This window comes from Sminthopsis crassicaudata, chromosome 2 (genome assembly GCF_048593235.1).
Source record: "Sminthopsis crassicaudata isolate SCR6 chromosome 2, ASM4859323v1, whole genome shotgun sequence".
Taxonomy (NCBI): Eukaryota; Metazoa; Chordata; class Mammalia; order Dasyuromorphia; family Dasyuridae; genus Sminthopsis; species Sminthopsis crassicaudata.
The window spans coordinates 107,191,565-107,212,366 of NC_133618.1; the positions used below are offsets into that span (position 1 = coordinate 107,191,565).

Consider the following 20,802-nt stretch of genomic DNA (forward strand, 5'->3'; position numbering starts at 1 on the left):
CACATTCTATAATAGAACTAATATTCCTTCCCCCTCCCCTAGCCAACTGGTGTCCATAACTAATATGTTTTCAGTAACTATCACTTGTGCTAATATTTTAAAGAGTTGGATTGTCAGATCTTTGAAAAACTCACAAGTTTGCAAACTTAAATTGTTCATTTTAATGGGCTAAATGATATGTCCAGCATTAAAGAGAATTTAATTTTTTTAGAGGGAGAGATCTGTTTTGAGAGATGCTACAGGCAAATATGCCTCAGTATTGAAAATTTATCACATTTCTCTGAGAGAATACCACAGATTCCAAGTTTGTATCTTTAAGATTTTTTTCTCTTACTAAACTGTTGCATGAATACAAATGATTTAATATTAATCAAATTAATTAATTAGTTAATGGAGCCTCAACTTGAAAAATTGATGCTTTTTATGGCAAAGCATTTGTAATACTGGTCTTATTCTCCTATTAGATAATGAAGCCAGTGACATTGTGTATTATTGACTATTCATGTCTTTCTCTGTGCCTAGCACAGAACTCTTTATGTAGTAGGTGCTCAGTAAATCTCTGTAGGAATCAAAGTTAAAAGTTGCAGTGTGAACAAAGGGTATTAAAGGGTAAGAGATAACATATGTCCAAAAGTGTAAAAATATATGAAAGAGAAACATATAATTTGTTTCTAATCATTACAGTGTCTTTGAAAATAGTTCTCCAAAAAACAGTGGAACCATTTACAAATGATTCAAAAGAACTGTATTTTAAAAGTCGAACTTTAAAACATTTCAGCTCTGATAATTCATTTTTAGATTAAGTATATGTATTCATCACTATGGGTATATTGAGTCATAAGTAAGAATATTTTTACTTCTAATTTATCAGAGTTAAAATCAGCCTTGGCTTTTGTGATTGATAGTCTTGCCAGCAAAACTCTTGACTGCAGAGGAATGAATGCCTTTATGAAGCATTTCTGATCCTTTAACAGCTTTTAAGGAAATATAAAATTTGAAGAGAAGAAAAGAAATAATCATTGTTAGAATGCCTAAGGTCTCAACTTCATAAAAAGTCATAACTTTTAAGTTTCTGCCCTTGTCTGTGGGTAGGACTACATTTCTAATTCATTAATTCCTTCTTCAGTGGTGATAGTGAGAAATTGTGAGGTATTCTTTGTTTAAATTTTTTTTCCCCTTTTGAAATTCAGTGGCCATGATAGTAAAAATACTAACTCTGAAGATAATGTTAATATGTGGGTGCAGGAGGAGCTCAAATATGGGCAAAAGACTGAAGATGTGAAAGAGAATATATTTTAATTATGTAAGGCCAAACTATAATGGTGAAGTAAAAGTTAACTCTCCCAGGGCTATTTCAGATGAAGAGTAGTTATGAAAGATTGGTTTCAGAAATGTAAAAGACTTGCCATTACTTATTGCTTCATATCAATTACTCCTTCAGTAGAGTGAAAAATGGAGGGAAAGACAATACCCATTCTATTTTCATTTTGACTTCTTTTGCAAGGGCCCACTTGCATACAGCCTGTGTCATCCAAACAGGTGACAGAAGATGATTTTGTGTAAATTGGAAGGTCTGAAATCAAAAGTACTGGTTTATATGGTGGAATGAATGACCATAATGGAAAAAAGCCTTTGTGCAAACATCTGTATGAATGGAACCATTCCACTATTAATGGGAGATTTATTACTGAAGAAATCACTACAGAACAGCAAGTGGTAGAGATTGTGTTTTTATTTTAATATGAGAGCCAAGTCTTGCATTAGGACATTGTTGAATCTGGTGCAGAAAATAAATGACACCCGAGGGATCATGTAGCATTCTGCTAGATTGAAGGGCCTTTAATAATCCAATACGCTAATAGCAGTTAAGATAGAGTACGTGTAAGAGCTAATCTTGTCTTTTGCTTTCATGATAACTTATGTATGGTAACAAGAAACAGTTATGATGTGTTGGCACCATTGCTCTTAGTAGATGACTTTTTAAATTAAAAAATAAGTTTGCTAAGTGACTTTTTAGAATTTATTTAATGAAACCTCATAAAATATGATACCTGTTTACAGCAAGTTTAATTCATTGTATTACATTCAACTTTCTGAGCATGTATGTTCCTGCCCAGATTCATTCTTTTAGTTGTATAGCTCTAAATACTAGCCCATTGTTCAAGCCAGCTTTAGAATAACTAGAAGAATAGTTGACACTCTTGAGGATTTGTTCATCCATTAATATGAGGACTTGTGAATCAAATTGCAACTAATTCTGTTACTGATTTGTTCCCATTTCTCTAGATCATGTCATCCTCTTTTGGGGTGGCAAAGTACTCTTAAAGTTACATGTATAATTTTGCTGAATTCACTCTGCTTGTGTGAGGTACTTACCGTAGCCTGGAAATATTTATTTCTTCTTTTAGTAAGGTGGCTTTTTTTGTTTGTTTGTTTTTAGGAAAATCTAACTCAATTTCAAAACTCCATATGTTGTAGATGCAGTTTTTCACATTAAGAAATACTTGGTGGTCCTTACTTCTTCTCCCTCCCACCACAATACCTCTGTTCTGTGTCATTGTTCCTCCTACCTAGAAACAAACCTTACAAGATTTCAGAGCATTGTACCCTCATTTGTACCTCTATTGCAGCTTAGGCCCAGGCAACTGTTTGGAAAAATGTTCAGATGAGCCCTGGGTTCTCAGCTGTACACTAGATGGCAGTTTTGCCATTCCTTCTCTAGCTTCCTCTGCTGCTGTGTAGCAGTAAAGGAAAGGCCATCAATGTTTAGTCTGCACTCAGAGGGTCTCTGCATGACCAATGCAGACCCCATGGACTTCCTGGAACATGTGTTAGTAATTTAGTTGCAGACATTTATTTCTTTGTTTTACTGCTTGGCTCTTTGAGAAAGTGTTGGTGCCGGGTTATGGGCTGTCTGGATCATGTCAGAGGCCATGGGGATCAAGTTCATGTGACAGGCCAGACTAAGGAAGGATGAAGTTGGAGGAGGTGAGGAAACTGACCCTTACTTTCAACAGCAACAAGTCACTGCCTGTCTGTGGACTGGGGCCAGAAGCCTGGGCGTTTTAGTTCTGCTCCAGCTGAACAAACAAAACACTTTTGCCCATTTGGCTTTTTCATATTTCATCCACTGTAGTTCAGTCAAAGCCCTTTCTATTTCTCAAGAAGACGTCCTTATCCTTCATCATTCTTTCTCTCTCAATGCTTACTCCTTTAGCCCCATCTAGAAGAGGCGACCTTGAAATCCTCGGCTACTGCATGCTGCAATGGCTATGTGGCAAACTGCCCTGGGAACAGAACCTGAAAGACCCTGTGGCCGTCCAGACTGCTAAAACAAAGTACACACTTTTAAGTATTCCATCATTTACAAAAACAGGTCTGAAAGAAAGCATCAAAGAGATCTGACATCCTGGGGAAGATCACCTTTCACCCTACATGAAAGTTAAAGCAAATTTCTTTAATTAAAAAAAATATTGTAAAAAGTATTGGGAAGATATAAACTCCAAGAAGCCACACATAAATACCCATGGTAGATGAGCTATTTAGGAAGACATAAAGTGATTTATTTGTTCCCATTTTAGGAGTTTCCAAAGCATAGATTCTATATGGTGTTATTTTCAAGGAATAACATCTTCATATTAATATATACACGATTAAATGAATATTGAGAATTGAGTGTGGGTGACAATAACTGTGCCAAGCACTGGTGTTAACATAGGGAGAAAATGAACCATTTATTATTTTTCAATTGAGAATGTCCTACTCTTGTGGCTTGGAGGGAATGTGTTTTCTTTTACGGAAAAACCTTCTGTTTAAAGTTGCCCATAGGAAGCAGATCATCTTACTGCCACATAAGTGTTATTAAAATTCCAAATCCAACTTTTTATCAGCCAGTATCTGTGTAAGAATGAGAATTAGGTCAGAATAAGAACCCAGTACATTCCTGCTCTTCCATTCTCTCACTGATCAGGCTTGAGAAAGTCAGTTGCATGCAGCACAAAGTAACCAGTTTTTCATTATAGACCAAGATATGCTCGGCAGTAGTTATCCATAGATATAATATCACAATTGGAAAAGGCAGCAAAGTTTTAAGTAGGGCAAGTCACAACAGAAGTGCACAATAGGGAGAACTGATCCACAGAAATCAATCTGCAAATTGTGTGGCATCAGCTCTCAGCAGAGAGAAAGGTTAGCCTGCAGACTCTGGATAATACAGACTACATTTGTAAATGTTGACATATGTTATATTTAATATTTCTCCTTTGGAAGTTTGGATTGCCATAGCCTTTTTACTCCCCCCACCCCAAACTAACACATAGCCACAATTCAATGTTCCATCAATCATTCATGCTCTTCAGTGATCCATGTGTCCAAATTAACCCTTGGACACCTGGCATTCTTCAGATTGTGAGCCACATAAGTACTCAAAAAGACAGATGTTTACATGCAATGCTCTGGTCCAGTTAGAATAAAAAAATGCAAGGTATTACACCCTATTTTGCTGAATGAGAAAAATGAACTTGGGTTCATAAAATATTATTAGGATAGTTAGAATTAAATAGATATGGTTAATTTTAATAAAAATGCTACCAAATACTGTGTTCATTTTTTTTTTTCCCCTCCATTAGTCTATCTACAGTCTGGTGCTAATCTAATCAATATAAAATAGTACAGGTTCTCATTGTCCCCAGCCACCACATCATAGATTTTTTGGCTAATTTGCGGTATTTTCTGTTATTCTACATAACAATAGAAGCCTAGCATATATGTAATATGTGTGTACACACACACATCTATACACAATCTGTCCCAGTTATGTTTACTGTGGGGAGATATAACGCTGAATATCCTCATTTTGGTGTGTTTGTAAACTCTTCCTTTATGCCGCTTATTTTCCTAGGCCACGGTGACATTACAAATTGAAATGAGCACACGATGTGTTTGTTGTCGTGGTTTTGCATATGTCTGGGTTTGTGCCGTGAAGTGCGTACCACAAGAATGTTAAGTTGCATTTTTTAGTATTTGTAGTGCACACAGCTGAGTGCAATTGAAGGAAATGTTTATGTCCTGCCTAATGCATATATATATATATATATATATATATATATATATATATATATATATATATATATATATATATATATATATATATATATATATATATATATATATATATATATATGTATATGGAAACCTAGGTGGGGGAAGAAAGCACCATTTTCTTTTTGAACCCTTATTTGTCAACCTGTTTATTATAGCTTAGTTAAAATCATTTCTTATTGAAGAGGCAAATTATCAATGCACTTTGAAATTTTCAAATGAACTACCTAAGTAAGAAGGTTAAAAAAAAAAAAAAATTCAAGTGTCCTAACAATTCATTCCCCCTGACTTCTTATGATTTAATTCAAATGAAATAATGTACATAAGAAGCTTTATAAACCTTAAAGTACCACGTAAGTGAGCTATTATTTTAAAAAGACAAAATACTAATATTCAATTCAATTTTCCCTTAAAAATGTTTCTGTGGAGAATAATTATGACAGATTTTATCCCCAAAATTAAGTTAGACATTCCATTCAGATGAACTTTTAATCAGAACATTCTGCTTTTCATTCCATAGTGTCCAGACTCTAGTTAAAAATTAAGACTAGTTTCCCTCTCAGAACAGGTATGTTGGGAGTAAGGTTGCCAATAATTAGCCATCTCAAAGATCCCTTCCCTACAAAAGCTGAGTTTTATTGTTGGGTAATTTTTCAAATGAATCACCTGCTACAAAGCAAATTAAATGTGTGCTATGCTCTGTTTTAGTCTTCTGGATGAGCTCCCCAGTTCAGTGATGAAGTGGAATCCTTCTGGAAACAGCTGCCGTAAGTCTGATTATCACCTCTATTGTACATTTTACAGCCCACAGTCTTTGCCCATCTCCCTACTTCACCATCCTTCCCTTCTCCCTACTTTACCCCTCACATCTCTCCTTCCCTCCAAAAAGAAAATTCATCATAGATAGGTTTCTGTCTAAAATGGAGAAATCTTAAAGTTTTTGATAATTTAGTATATTTTTGACTAAAGAATATGAGCCTATAACAGAAAATAAGCAGATTTCTAGTGGTGGTAGAATTATTCTGCTATTTGGTTATTCTTTGGGAGTTAATGTTTTAAGAATCCTGCAAGATCTTAATCACCAAACATACTTCATTTCAGGTACATGTGTTAACACATTTTTTTTCCTTGCTCATTTATAATTTAAAGAAATACATTGATGGGCACCAGAGGGGGGGAAAAAGTTAGAGAAACTTTTATTCCACAAAAAGATGACTGTTTGCTGTTAATCATGTATGGTGGTGCTTGCTAAAAGACTAAATACAGCCAATAAGTACATTACTTTTACACTGAATAGGTAGCAGAAACTTCAAGCCTGTTTAAGTTAGAGGAACTTTGTGTGTAGAAAACGAATTAAGTTGTTTTCTCTCTCTGAAGCTGTTTAATTGATACCATTATCAGTATCATCCAAGCTCTTGTCATTTATGTATGCATCCATGACCCATTGTTGAGCTCTGGTTTAACTACTGAGTCAGGCTGTCATGTAAGGCCTGCTTTGCTTCCATCACCAAGGCTGATAAGCATAGGGATTCTTGCTGCCTCTGTTCTTGCACTGTTTAGTCCCTGGATAAGCGGTCAGATAATTCCCTTTAGAGGAACCTATATACCTTATATATATGGCCTAATGTGAAGCAACTCAACCAAGAGTTGAAAAGTAAAATTAACCATTATTGATCCATCTAGTCATTTGTTGTTGTTTTTGTTTTTAAAGCTGCCAAAGGAGGTTATTTAGCATTGTAGAAAGAATGCTAGCTTTGTAGTGAGATGAAGTGGATTCAGATTTCTCTGTTCTTTCCTTCCTGTGTGGTTTAGGGCAAATCACTTAACTAGCTTAACCACTCAGTACTTCATAAGTCCAATAAAAGGGTTGGACTATATGGCCAGTCTGTAATCCTATAATAGTTTGCAGAGTAAGTAGGGTACTGGTCTTAGAATCAGGAAGATTCATCTTGAGTTCAATTCAGCATCATACAGTTTTTACTATGCAAGCCAGAGCAAGCTACTTATCTCGTTTGCCTCAGTTCTTCACCTATAAAATGAACTAGAGAAGGTTTGTAAAGTGATTTATGTAATGTTATCTCATTTGAGAAATAACAATGCACAGTGAATAGAGGTGTTGGGCCTGGAGTCAGTAAGATTGGTCAAAGCTGGCCTCAGATACTTACTAATTGTGTGGCCCTGAGCAAGTCACTTCACCCTGTTTGCCTCAGTTTGCTCACTTATCAAGTGAGCTTGGGAAGAAATGGCAAACCACTCCAGTGTCTTTGCTGAGAAAATCCCAAATGGGATCACGAAGAGTTGGCTCCAACTGAAATGAGTGAACACATCTCATTTAATCTTCATGTGTGTGTACTTGTATGGGAGATGCTGTTATTATTTTCATTTTATAGATGATGAAACTGAGATTGAGAGAAGTTTAATTGATTTTCCCAGTCAGTAAATATCAGAGCTTCCTACGCTGCCTAATAAGGCCCTGTGAGATAAAGATAGCATCTAATGTGTCTACCGTTTTGAACCAGTTTTGTTTATAATAGGAACTTGCCTATGTGATCTTTCAAATTTCAACACCTTTTCTAATCAGTCATTTAGCAAATATTTATTAAGTGCTTTCTAACAGCCCTACTTTGTGCTAAGCACTGGTAATTTAAATGTATAAAGACTTTCCCCTAATGCAACTTACATTCTGATTGGGGAAGGTTTCTCAAATGGGAGGAGTATGCACAAGTATGTTTTTTTTTTTTTTTTTTTCTATCAGTATTTTTGACTTTTTATAACTACCAGCCTTCATTTTTTCTTTTTCTTTTTACTTGGAGAAAGGGAAATTAAAGCCTGATTTAAAACAACAACAACAACAACAACTGAGATTATTCCCTGGTTAAAATGTCATGAAAAAAAAATCAGAATGATCATATATATGCATTATTTGGCAATATTGGAAGATCATTGCTGGTGTAGAATTTAAGGTCCTTAAAAATAGGGACTTGGTCCTAATTTCATTATTGTATTCCAGTACCTAGCGTGAAGCCTTGCACATAAAAGGTATTTAATACCTTTTTATAAAGATTTGAATTAAATTGGTATACCTCTTTCTATCCTCCTCCCCAAAAATAACTTCAAATGCAGTTTTGTTTTATTTTAATGGTCAGCCAGATTGTACTATATAAGGATTTATTTCAATTAAGCAGAAGAATGCTTACATGGTGGTGAAGACTGATGCTCTTACTATTATAGGTATTATTAGAAATTATTTTGAACCACAGCAGGACACCTGAAAGGAAGATTGGATAGTGTCTTTCTTGGGTCCTAACGTTAATCTTATTGATTAACATAAGTTTCATTGCTATTGTCAAAATTATGTAACTTTAACAAGCTTCAGAGAAAGCAGCATGCTGTAGCAGATAGGCAACTGGCCCCGAAGTTAGGAAGGCCTGGGATCAAATGCTGCCTTCATCAGAGAGTAGCTATGCTAACCTTTGCAAGGTCTTTCACCCTTTAAAGTTCCTCAGACAATTCTCTAGGACAGTTAATTGCAGAACTGCTGTTTGCCTTCATAGAGGTTTTTTGCTCACTCAGAGTTCTGCATACAAATAAAACCTTAGTTATGATCAAAAAAACAAAACCAACAGCCAGACACTTTATTCTTAAATTAAGAAGTGATTGATGTGAAGAAGACTGGTTTCTAACTGCATGGAAATGGAAGCTTTGTTAGGTTTTTGCGTTTAAATAGATTAAAACACACAACATTCACTTTAATAATAGTTTTCATTTTTATAGCACTTTAATGTTTACAAAGCACTTTACATATATTAGGTCATCACTTTATCAGGTAGGTTCCATTATATTATTTCTCTTGAAGGACACAATAGAGTTTAGAAAGATGAGGCTTCCTAAAATGAGAGGCAGTGATGATATTCAGATAGCATTCTTTAGCATCCAGGAAAGATCATTTACTATTTATATTCCCTACATCTTAGTCAGTCTTTCAACTAGCATTTATTAAGTGTCCACTACACACCAATCACTATATTAAGAACTGAGGATACAAAGGAAAAAATATATATATATTGCCTGTACTTAAGCTGCTCAGTCTATTCTGTAACTGAGAAACTAATACCTCTTCTGAGATGCAAAATTTTCTTTTGTCACCTCCAAAATTAAAATGCCAACATCTTAAATCTGTATCACAGATTTAAGTGTCAGGTTGACAGCAACTCACCATTTTGGAGCTACCTTCTTCCATGTTTCTCTCTCAGACTCCAGACTCTGCAAGGTTCCTTCCATCCCAAAGGAATAGCTGGTCTAGTGGGATGTTTTTCTTTCCTCTCATCTACCACTTCCTAGAATTTTCTTTTTTTTCTACCTTTCTTGGCACAAAAAACCTAATTGTTTACTAGCAACAACAATGAACAACATTCATTAGAAGTTTACCTTTTTCGAGGCACTGTAGCTGAAAGTGCTAAGCCAAGAAAGGCAGAAGCACAATTCTTGCCCTCAGTGAGTTCACATTCAAATAGGGGAGAGAATATCTGAACAATTTCATACATATAAGTGCTATGCTTTAAATGTAGAAGGTGTCTTGTTCATAGAAGCCATCAGCAGTGAGCAGGGGGACAGTATGGAGGAAAAAGGGAAGAGAGAAATCTTGATTGGAAAGCAATTGGTCGCGATGAAGAATAAGGAACCCAGTAATAAATTTTTAATGTTCAAAGAAAAAAATTAAGGGTATCATATTGATCTTGTAAGGATGGGAATGTACCCAAAAGACACTGGTAGGGAATCCAAAGACCTTGTTCCATCCCAATTTATTAGAATGGTTTAGAGAGGAGGAAGGCAGAGTTGCTACTCAGCAATTTCTGGGTTGTGGCAGGGGCTGTCTAAGACTCTGACTTAAGGAGAGATGTATTATGTATATTCTAGTTTAGAAATCCCTATGTTTCTCCAAAGATACACTGTTATTCATAAATAGTAGTTAGTTTCTGGTAATACCATTAATAAAGTACAAGCAATCTGTGATTTATGTATACCTGACTTACATTCCATGCAGACATCTGGCAATAGCAGTAACTCCCCTTACTTTATTGTTCTTGCTTCCTGGGAATGCCTCCAACCCAACTCAAGTCTTTCTTGTAGGTTGATCTCAGGACAAGTTGTTAAAGCCTGCCCATGTCTTGAACAGAGGTAATGAACAGAAAGAAGATGGGAGAAGAGGATGGCAAATACTCCTTTACCACGTGCCCCATTTTCTCTTGCTCTCTAATGAGGATACAGGCACTGTTCTTTTTGGTAGCTTCCTTAGCCTTTCCCATCTCTTAATGTTCGTTCATTAATGGGGAGAAAGCTTCATGTGGGTGCCAATCTGAACTGTGCTTAAAATGAACAAAGGACTGAGGAGGGAATATATTCCTGGCCTGTAGGAACACTTGGGAGAAGACACTGTGATGGGAAATGGAATATTGTTTATGGAGAGCAGCTAGTTTGATTAGAAAAGAAAATGAATGAGGAGTAATAGAAAATATACTGGAAAGGTAAATGGAAGTCTTGCTGTAGAGTGGATGTCAAATGCCTGAGGTTTTTTTTTTTTTTTTTTATTTCATCCTAGAAGCAGTAGGAAGATCTTGATATTTGAGTTGAAGTAACAGGGTGAAGTGTGTTTTAGGAATCTTAATTCAACAGTTTCATGAAAGATGAATTGGAGTGAGACATGATTGGCATTAGAAAGACCAATTAGGAGACTATTTTAAAAGTCCAGATGAAAGGTAATGAGGGCCTTGAACTAGATAAGAGGGAGAATAGAGCCTGAATGGAGCGAAGAAAACAGATGTAGGAGATATAGTGAAGGTAGGATCAACAGAATTTTGTATCTGATTGGATATGGGTATGATAGAGAGGGAATAGTAAAGGGTAAATCTAAGGCTGCAAATTTTGACAAGTTTGGAAAGTATTTGGTGATGTAGTCAATATAAAAGAAGTTAATTTGGAGAGGGAATGAAATATGGTAATTTCTATTTTGACATGTTAAGTTTCAGCTGTTCTATAAGACACATGTAGGTATGGGCATTGAACTAGTAGTTCTTTATCTTAGTATTTTGTTCTTTTAACGAAATGTCTGGGATACACTGAGAATTACTTTTTCCTTCTTCTGAAATGGGGATATTTTCAGTTCTTTCTCTTTCCTTTCTTACGTGTGACATTGTTTTTCTTTACAGGACCCACCTAGGTGAAAGGAGGGGGGGGAAGGAGTCATGCATAAGCTGGAACCATTTTATTCTTTTTACTAGCAGAAAACCTGGTCCTATGCAAGGATATATCATATTCCCTAGTGAGGCAGGGAAAGAGAGAAATCCTGGTTGGAAATAACAAATGGTAGTAATAGAAAAGGAAAAACTCGGCCAGTGCTGGGGATTGTGGAAGAAAAGAAATTACTTACAAGCAAGCTGGAATTGACCACAAAATTTATGTAGAAGAATTTACTTTAAATAGGCCCTAGACCACCATCATTTCTTACCTATTTGAATATATGAAGGACATTATGTCACGTTTTTCATTGTGATTTCATTAGAATGCAAGATCCATGAAGGTAAGAACACTGTTTTTTATCTTCAGATAAATGCTTCTTGATTGATTATCTCTACATTGTTAAAAATAGTTCAAAATGCTGATTGCTACAATTTTGATTGACAGAAGGCAAGATAACATCATACCTTATAAAGTCTAGGGGGGAAAAAACCCAAAAACCCTTATTCTGTTGCTACATTACTTAAAAACCAGGCCAGAAACCTAAGTAGGTAAAGGAGTTGGAGGGCAGGAGCAGTGCCAAGAATAGGTCAAACAACTTGATTTTTCAAGAGCCAAGGTCAAATGGTGATATATTTTTGGCACTATTTTCTACCAACTAGCTGCTGGTCTTGTGGCTGGGGTGATTCAAAAAGACCACATTCTGCCATTCTTGATGCAACTGTCCTGGAAGCAAGGGCACTAATTTAAGTCACAGAGTCCCAGGGAGTAGCCCTGAGCTGTGTGCTTTCAAACAGTCACTGGCTGGGCTATAATGGAGGAATTGGCATGCAGGAGCTTCCTGCTGCCATTTCTGCCAGTAGGGATCAAGGGAAAGTGCCAAGGTTCCTGTAGTTCCCACATCACCACACCACCATCACCACCTCTGTCTGCATGGTAGGAGATGTGTAGGGTGGCAGGAAATCCCTTTCTGCCAACACTCCTTCCCTGAATCTTCTTGCCACAGAATAAAAAAACTAAATAAAGAATAAAGCACCATGTATTATATGGTTGTGTAAATAAGCATTGAAAGAAACAAAAACAGAACTCCTCAATTTTGGGGATCCACTGAAAATGGACAGCACAATTCATTTTCATGCCGATTTTTAAAGGCTCCTGTGCTAGGCACTTCCTTAAAGCATCTTATGCCTTAAATTTCAGACCCAGACCCTTTGAAACAAGAATGAAAAATAGTGTGTCCACTTGAATCACAGCTGTGGTTGCACCTCATTTCTTGGGTACCAGCTGACTTTCAGTGCACCTCACATCTGCCTGTGTATTTTTTATGATACTTCTCAATACAAAACCAATGCATGCAAGATTGCACCAGCCAAGAAACAAAAGGGAGAAAGCCCTCCCTTGCTTCAGCTTCATTAGTCAGGAAGATTGTATGGTGAGTGGACAGGTCTCAGAAGGTATACAGAGCTTCAGGGTGTCAAGCCTGGATGAGAACCTGGAACACAAGGCCATTTCTTAATGTACTGTTGGAGCCACTAAGTAGGAACTTTGGTTGACACCTGCTTGAGATTCTTTTCCCTAGAAATGCTGTCAGTCTACTGCCAAATAATCTTGAATAGGCAAGAGTTACATTTTTAAATGTTTAGTTTTGTTGTTTTTTTTTTTGCTTAATTACTAAGCAAATCTAATTTATTACTACTTTACAATGTTTATATTTTTAATAATTATAGTAATCAAATCCAGATTATTAATTTTTTCCTTCTTTCTATGAGAATAATACATAAGCAGCTAAAAAGCAGTTCATTTTTATTTTAAAAATGTGCTTTACCATACTCCATTACTATATAATCCCTTTATTTTAAGACTTTTGAGAATTGGAAAACATGTTCCTTTGGGTATTTAGGTTTTTTGATAGGTGACAAAGATTTTGAAACTAAAAGGAACTTAAACATTTTTCACAAAAAGAAATGACAATTAAAAAAATTCTTTTCAGGTGAAATTGCCCAGTTTTTGGCATATGTCAATGGTTTAGCATATGATGAAAAGCCCAAGTATCAAATGCTAAAGAAAATACTGCTGGATGGATTGGAATCAAATGGAATACTACACAAAGGGCTACTGGAATTTTCTGCCGCTGGATATATCAGGAGTTCAAGTACTTCCTCAAAAGATCAAAAAGTAAGTAATATGATCCTTAGGGGTTGGTGATTACCTTTTTATGAAACTTTTGTGCCATAGGAAATTGATTTAGGTCTCAAAATGAGTCTGACTCTGAAGTTTCTTGCTCAGTAGATTTGTTCATTCTTGTTTCCTCTCATTTGGTCCAAATATCTGGATGTGGGCTCTCAAGGAAGAAAACTGCCACAAGTAGTTTTGGTAAACCCATAGTTTCTCAAGTCAAAGAAGTAGAGCCTGTGGATTATTAGTATCACAAGGAAAAATCTGACCTCCTACAGTCAGATTAAAGACAGCATTGCCTTTAGTGATTAAAACATTGAATTTACTTTTTTTCAATTATTTCTTGCCTCTAGTTTCCTGACGATTTGACCAATTTTTAGGTAGGATGTTCTTGGATTCAAGTAGATTATTTGTATGTAGTGTACATGATGCTTTTCTGGAATGATATATAAAAAACAAGACAGACATCATTTTTATTTTTATAGTTCTACCTTCTACCCTCTGTTCCCCCCTTATTTTTTTCTTCAGTCTTGAAAGCTCAGTTAAGCAGATTTGAAAAATAAAAAATAAAAAGCAGATTCGAGATTGATGCCATTAGTGAGATTACTGGACCTGCAACAAAATATCAGTCCTGCTCCTTCAATGAAACTACTTTTATGCAAAAAACCTGTTTCTTCTCTGATGCATGTGCAATAAGGCAGGGTCAGGGTGCCATTCATTTTTAATATTTCTTGTGAACTTTGGATCATCACAAGTGTATATGAGCCAAGAATGCAGGATGCAAACTAATGTGACTGATAGGCTGCTAGATGAATGGTGAGTCAAGTATCAGTGCACAGATGGTTCTGATTTGCTGAGTTTTGTAGCTGCTGCAACTGAAGACATAAAATATCCTTCTAGTCATAAATTAGCTCTTTGGAAGCAAAACCTTGGCACCAGAGCTTTACAACCTTCAATTAGTAGGGAAAGAAGTATTTGAATGACTGTGGTATTGACATCTGTAGGCCTGCATAGTAATCATTCCTAATAGAAGAGAATATCTGTTTGAGGAGGTTTTGCATGGCTAATTAACTACCAGTGAGAATATGTAATTTTTTCATGATCTCCTGATTGTCACCTTTCTCTCATGATACAATTACGTTTTATTGTAGCAAGTGGCTCACAAACCAATTGTCAGCACTATTTACGTATTGTAGAAGGCAGAACAAAAGTTCATGTTTAATAAAAAGCCACTGGATTTTGATCTTGGTAATTACTGAGACTTATTTTAACAGTTTTATTGACTTTTGTGTTTTTATCACTTTTGCAACAAAACAGAAAAGCCATTTCATTGACATATATTTCCCTTGCAATAATGGTCAACACTTAATCTGCACTAATTTAAGCAGCTTTTTCTCATTTTTGTAGTTTTTCAGCTTAGTAAACTTAATTGAAATATAAAAGAAGCTAATATAAAAAGTGATATCTGTATTCTCCTTTGGTATAAAAATTTAGATTGTACCACTATAATCTTTATTTTTATCAAGAAAGTCAAGAAAAGGAGGGGTTTTTTTTATATTTTATGAAACCACTTTTATAGGAAAAGAATAGAGTATAAAATTCTTTATTAGGTGCCTCAACCTGAAATAATATTTCACCCTCTTTTTTCTTTCAGTTTAGGACATTAAGTAATTATGAGAAGCAAAAACACAAAACATTAACTCATAAAAATCTCAGAAAATTAACTAATATCTTAAATATATACACATTAAAAACAAAATTTATTATCATATTATCCTGGATATATATTTTTGAAAGTATCTGTCATATAAATGACTTCTCTATGGCTAAGTATTTTTTAATTGAGTATTAAGGTTTTTTTTTTAAATAAAATTTTATATCAAAGATTTATAAAATATTATATTTGTGTATATATATGCTTACATAAGTAATTTAAGTTAAATAAATTTTTATCAAGTAGCTAAGCATTCTTTTTAATATTTTAAATGTTTTTATTTTTCCTGAATATTTGTTAGGTGTAAACTCTCCCCTGATGCAGCTGTTTTCTAAATGGGCTTAAAGTCCTATCTATAGCATTGAGAAAAATTTGCCATGCCACATGGTCTTGTGGGTAAAGTGCCGGGCTTGGAGTCAGGAAGACCCAAGTTCAAATCATGCCTCTGATGCTAGCAGTGTAACAACGGTTATATCACTTTATAATTCAGAACCTGTTTACACATTTCCAAAATGAAAGGAAAAATATGATAGCATCCAATTCTGATTAGTTAAGAAGCTTAAATGATCCAATGCACACAATACTTTGCATACTATAAAGTACTATGACTATTATGTCAGAGGCAGAATTTGAGTCAGATCTCAGGACTTCTATACACTAAAGCAAAAGGATTCTATTTTCATACTATTCCAGTAAATAAATGAGAAAATTTCTTTCTAAAAGTATAAGAGACTGATGTAAACTAAACAAAGAATGACAGAATTTGTAATAACCACTAAAGTCTAAAATGTAGGACTATCGCCTCTTGCACGATGAATGATAATATTTTGGTTTTCCACACTTAGTAGATTTCAGATTTTTAGGTTCATGTCTTGCAGGATATTTTTTGCTCATGAACCACTTAGGTGTACTAAAAAAAGGTATAGAAAGTAAATAAAATAGTTCCCATGACTCATATTTTCAGGGGGGGAAAAGACAAAAATGTCTGTGGATCAGTCTGCTATAAAAAGCTATTTTTCTTTCAAGTATATGTGGGGGATTGAGTGGTTTTTAAAATTTTTGTTTCCTCAATGATGCATTTAATTAGCTAAAGAAAATAGTCCATCTACAAGGAGGAAAAAAGGCATCCAGTTCTTGAAAGAGGAAAAATAAAGAAGACTGTTACCCAAAATTAGTAACATAGCTGGAAATTCCAAACAGTGCTCCATTTTTGAGTAAAGTCACCCAATTGATTAGAGGTGGACAGATAGGCTTTGCTGAGTTTTCACAGTAGATCACAAGTACTCAATTGACTTAAGGGTGGGAAGAATGCAAGATCCCACAGTATTTGTTTTTTGACTTATCAAAAAGCATTAAATTTTGTAGTAAAATGTAGCTTTAGTGGCTGTTCTCCAACAAAGGGAAAAGTCCTGGCGACATTCAGGGAAAGAACTGTTTGGTGATCTGATTTTCAAGTAAAGAATAAACAAGAAAATATGTGCCCAGAAAATGTATTTACTATTGTCACATAGGATGTCTGGTCAAGTGCCTAAGTTGAGTTCCATATAGTGAAACCATCCTGGTGATCCTTTTTGTTAATGACTTTGTACAGATTACTAAGGGTCTTGGCTACCCATGATCTCCTTAGTAGAGGCAGCTAGCTAGGTGGTCTAGTGGAGAAAGCCCTGGAGCTGGAGTCAGGAAAATGAGCTCAAATTGAACCTCAGACACTCACTAGCTGTGGGCTCCAAGCAAGTTACTTAACTCTGCTTGCCTAAATTTTTACCTGTAAAAGGATAAGATATTTGTAAAGCATTTTGCAAACCTTAAAATACTACAGAAATGCTAGGGTTTTTTTTTTTTTGTTTGTTTTGTTTTGTTTTGTATTTATTAAGTCCATAGCCATTAAAATAAGGATTACAGTTCACAGCGAAATTAAGTGGATATTAATGTATATTGTTCTTAACATATATCTTGAATAGGGCTACAATGACTAGGTCTAAAAATTGAGTAAGAAGAGTGAAAATTAGATTGAATTTGAGAAATTGTTGTTTGTCTTCTCAAAGTGTTTTCAAGAGAACAAACTTTTCTTTGATATATAACCATATAAAAATATAGAACCCCTGACCTAGAGGGAGGTATCCATCTTTTATTTAGGCTATGTGAAGAATTAATGAAAGGATATAGATAAATCACACAGGACAAAAATGACACAAACCTCAGACGTAATAGCTTAGAGGTTAGCTACTCCAGCTGGTACCCACAAGTCTCATCTACTGTATTCCTGATGAGTAGTCATCCAATCTTTTCTTTAAAACTTTTAAGGAGGGTCCATGTGTCACCTTTTAAGGAAGTCCACCTCACTTTTGGACAGCTTTAATTATTAGGAACTTTTTCCCCTTGCACTTATTTGAAATCTGCATTTTTAACTTTCTCTCACTGGTCTTAATTGGAGCAAACCAAGAAATTTGACTCTAGTATTTGAAAACATATTTGTTATTTCCCATCAGTTTTTTCTTCTCCAGACCATATGTCCAAAGTTCCTTCAGTCACTCTTCATATCACATGAACTGAAGATACTTCAACATTCTAGTTGGTCTTCTCCAGCTTATCAGACTTCCATCTTATGGTAGTTTCTTTGTAGCCAGTTTAACTATATTCTTTTAGACTCTACTTATCCCCAGATGGATTATTCCCCTTGGCACTTTGATTACTGTCCCCTTCCCCCAACCCACTTGCAGGGACAGAGATTTCAACTAAATCTAAGGGAAAAATTCCTACAAATGAGATTTGTTCAGGAGTGTGTTGTCTTAGGAAGCAATCTATCCCCACTAGTTCCCCCTCCCTACTCCTCTACCATGAAGGTCTTAAAGAGACAACTGAGTGGCCACTAATCAGAGATGGTTATAGATAGGATTTGTAGGTACCATTTGAGGATAGCCATTAGTATCTGAGATTAACTAGCATAGGGCAAAAGGAATCAGTAAAGGGAGGGGGAAGAAAGTATACTGCTATACATTGAACTAGCATTATCCCCCTTCCTTAGAAAATCTAGGGGAAGCAATAGTTTTAATTTGATGAATAAGGGGACAATAATCTGATTCTAAATTCCACATTATAAACTCATCTTTTTGGTCTGTTATTTTCCAGTAGTTTTAAGACTGTATGCTCTTATGTTTTTAGTAGCTGGTACCTTAAAAAAGATTTTAACTGAGAAATAGAAAATTACCCACATTTGAACTATACTTGAATATATAACTGCTGACATTTCTGTTATGTTTTAATGATTTACAAAGTACTTTAGGTATATTATCTCTCAATCTTATGGAAAACTCATTTGAGAATTTTTAATTAGGTGTTTACTCTTTAGGTCTGTAGCTTTTGGGAAAAACTTTTACTCTCTTTAGTTTCAACTTTGTAGGCACCCTCCTTCATATTCCTTTCTCTTCCCTTTCCCAATTCCCTGGTTTATGAAGAATTCTATCAAGGCTTACTTTTTTTGTTTGTGCCAAAAATTCCGTTATTATTGCAGAGTTTTTTCTAGGTTATACTTTCAAAAGAGTGTGTAAACCCATATTTAAATTTCTTGTCATTTAAGGAGAGTCAGACATGGGAGCAATAATGAAAACCTTGAGTTTGGGCTGGTGATGTTACATGTATTTGTTTAGTACTTTTGTTTTCTTGGTAGTTGAACAACTTTTTTTTAAATGATATGAAAGGTAGAGTGGTATTGGTAAATAGCCCCTGAGTGAATTAGGGAAAGCACTTCCAATGTGCAAGTAGTGGAAAGGCTTAGGGATGCTATCCCTATGATAAGCTGGGTTCTACTAAAAAAAAATAAAATAAAAAAAGAATGTTATTGTGACAACTTAAACCTATACGCATATGCCAGCATATTTTAAAGGGGAGGAAAGGGGCGAACACCAAGCACTTGGCAAAAGAGGCTAAATTGTGACTACAAATTGAAGCTTGGCTTGCCTAGCCATTGTAGTTCATTCTCTGTTTTGGCACCAGTGACTCCATTATTTCCCCTTTGTGCTATTCTCATCCTTTGCCCCGTATTTAATCCATGTACTCTCAGCTGTTAGAAATTTAAAGCTGGTGCTCTGTCTCACACCAATGAGTGGTATTCTCCTTTTCTCTGTGTATTTCAGAGGGCACTACCTTCATTTTAATGCTTGTTTAAAAGATGTTGAGTATCAAATACCCCTGAAGTTAGGCAATAGTAATGTTATCTGTGGAATGAAACAAAAATACCCTTGCCATTAGTCACACAACTTGTAGAGCATAACCCTTGATACTTACGATCAGATAATATAAACTATTATTTATATTGCTAAAAGGTCAAATCACCTATGTGAAAGTGAATACTCATCATCTCATTTTAGACTTTCACATTAATTAGGCTCACTGCAAAGATAGAAAACTAAGATGTAGTTAATTAATAAGAATTTAAATTTCAAAGACGACTGGATTCACTCCCAGCAAAGGTTAATAATGAATTCATGTGCAGCTTTAAAATATGACAAACAGTTTTCTGTAAAAATGCCTTTTAAAAAAATATGCAAGTTATCTTTAGAGATGACTTTTGAAGAGAGCATACAGCAGCACTAATTTTAATTGGTCTTGTCTTATTGATGAGGAATAGACAGGATTTTGCCTGATAGAACAGTTTTTCCTTACTCTCCATTTGATATTCTCCTTTTAGTTTTTTCATCTTGAAATTTTCCAAGCTTTTTAGATAAGGGAATTTTTCTTGTATGTGACAAAGTTTTTTTTCATTTTACTTTGTGATATTCTTTATATCAACAGGTTAATGCACCAAAACCTATCACAAAAAAAACTGATCAAATTCCAAACAAGTCCAAAGATGAGAGAAGTGCTGAGTCTCATGTAATCTGGAGACAAGAACAAAAAGAGAAGCTGGTTGAACTGATTAACAGTGAAGCAGCTCAGGTAAGAGCTGTCCTCTACCCCCTCTTAATGTTGCATTAAAACATACCCTTTGGGGGGAAAAGGTATTTCATTTTCTCCTGAGAGCCAAGGTTGTGTGGTTTTGTTAAATAAAGAGACAGAAAAATGTCCAGCTGATCTAATCAAAGCAGCTAATACTAATTATCATAGAAGTGAGATCAGTGAGTATTTGTTTCCAGTGCTGATTTCTTCCATTATCCCAAGAACATAATGAAGTGTACTTTGTTTTTTTAGGTTATGAACTGTTAGAAATACCTCAGTATAGCTTGTCTGGAATCAGTATCTCACAGAGCCGACCCTTGTAAGCACATGCAGCTTGGTTTGTACCTTTGTCAGCAGCATTGCCTTTTGCATTGATGACTGACTGACAGACTTAGAGCACTGAGGGGGGGGGGGGTTCACTTATCACCCTTCAGCTGATGATTGGTTCAGGCATATAACCACATCTCTTGGACAATAAGAAAAGGCAAAATCAAAATAATGGCTTTTTTGGACTTATTCACCTAGATGGGTAATTCCATTAAGCGCTTATTAGTAGCAATTTGTTTTGAGCTGTGATTTTCCTTTTATATTCAGGGAAAGATAACTTACTAGAATGCAGATATAGCTGATAATTTATTTCAGTT

General features: G+C 35.2%; 1 protein-coding gene across 2 annotated transcripts in view; it reads left to right on the forward strand.

The window, feature by feature from the left end:
• Positions 1–20,802, forward strand: part of VRK2 (VRK serine/threonine kinase 2) — an 87,433-nt gene that overhangs the window by 64,344 nt on the left and 2,287 nt on the right. For both annotated transcript variants that reach the window (XM_074286983.1, XM_074286984.1), the window contains 4 exons: positions 3,218–3,338; positions 5,809–5,867; positions 13,325–13,509; positions 20,015–20,158. In XM_074286983.1, coding sequence (XP_074143084.1) covers positions 3,218–3,338; positions 5,809–5,867; positions 13,325–13,509; positions 20,015–20,158 — 509 coding nt within the window. The remainder of the gene's footprint in view (positions 1–3,217; positions 3,339–5,808; positions 5,868–13,324; positions 13,510–20,014; positions 20,159–20,802) is intronic.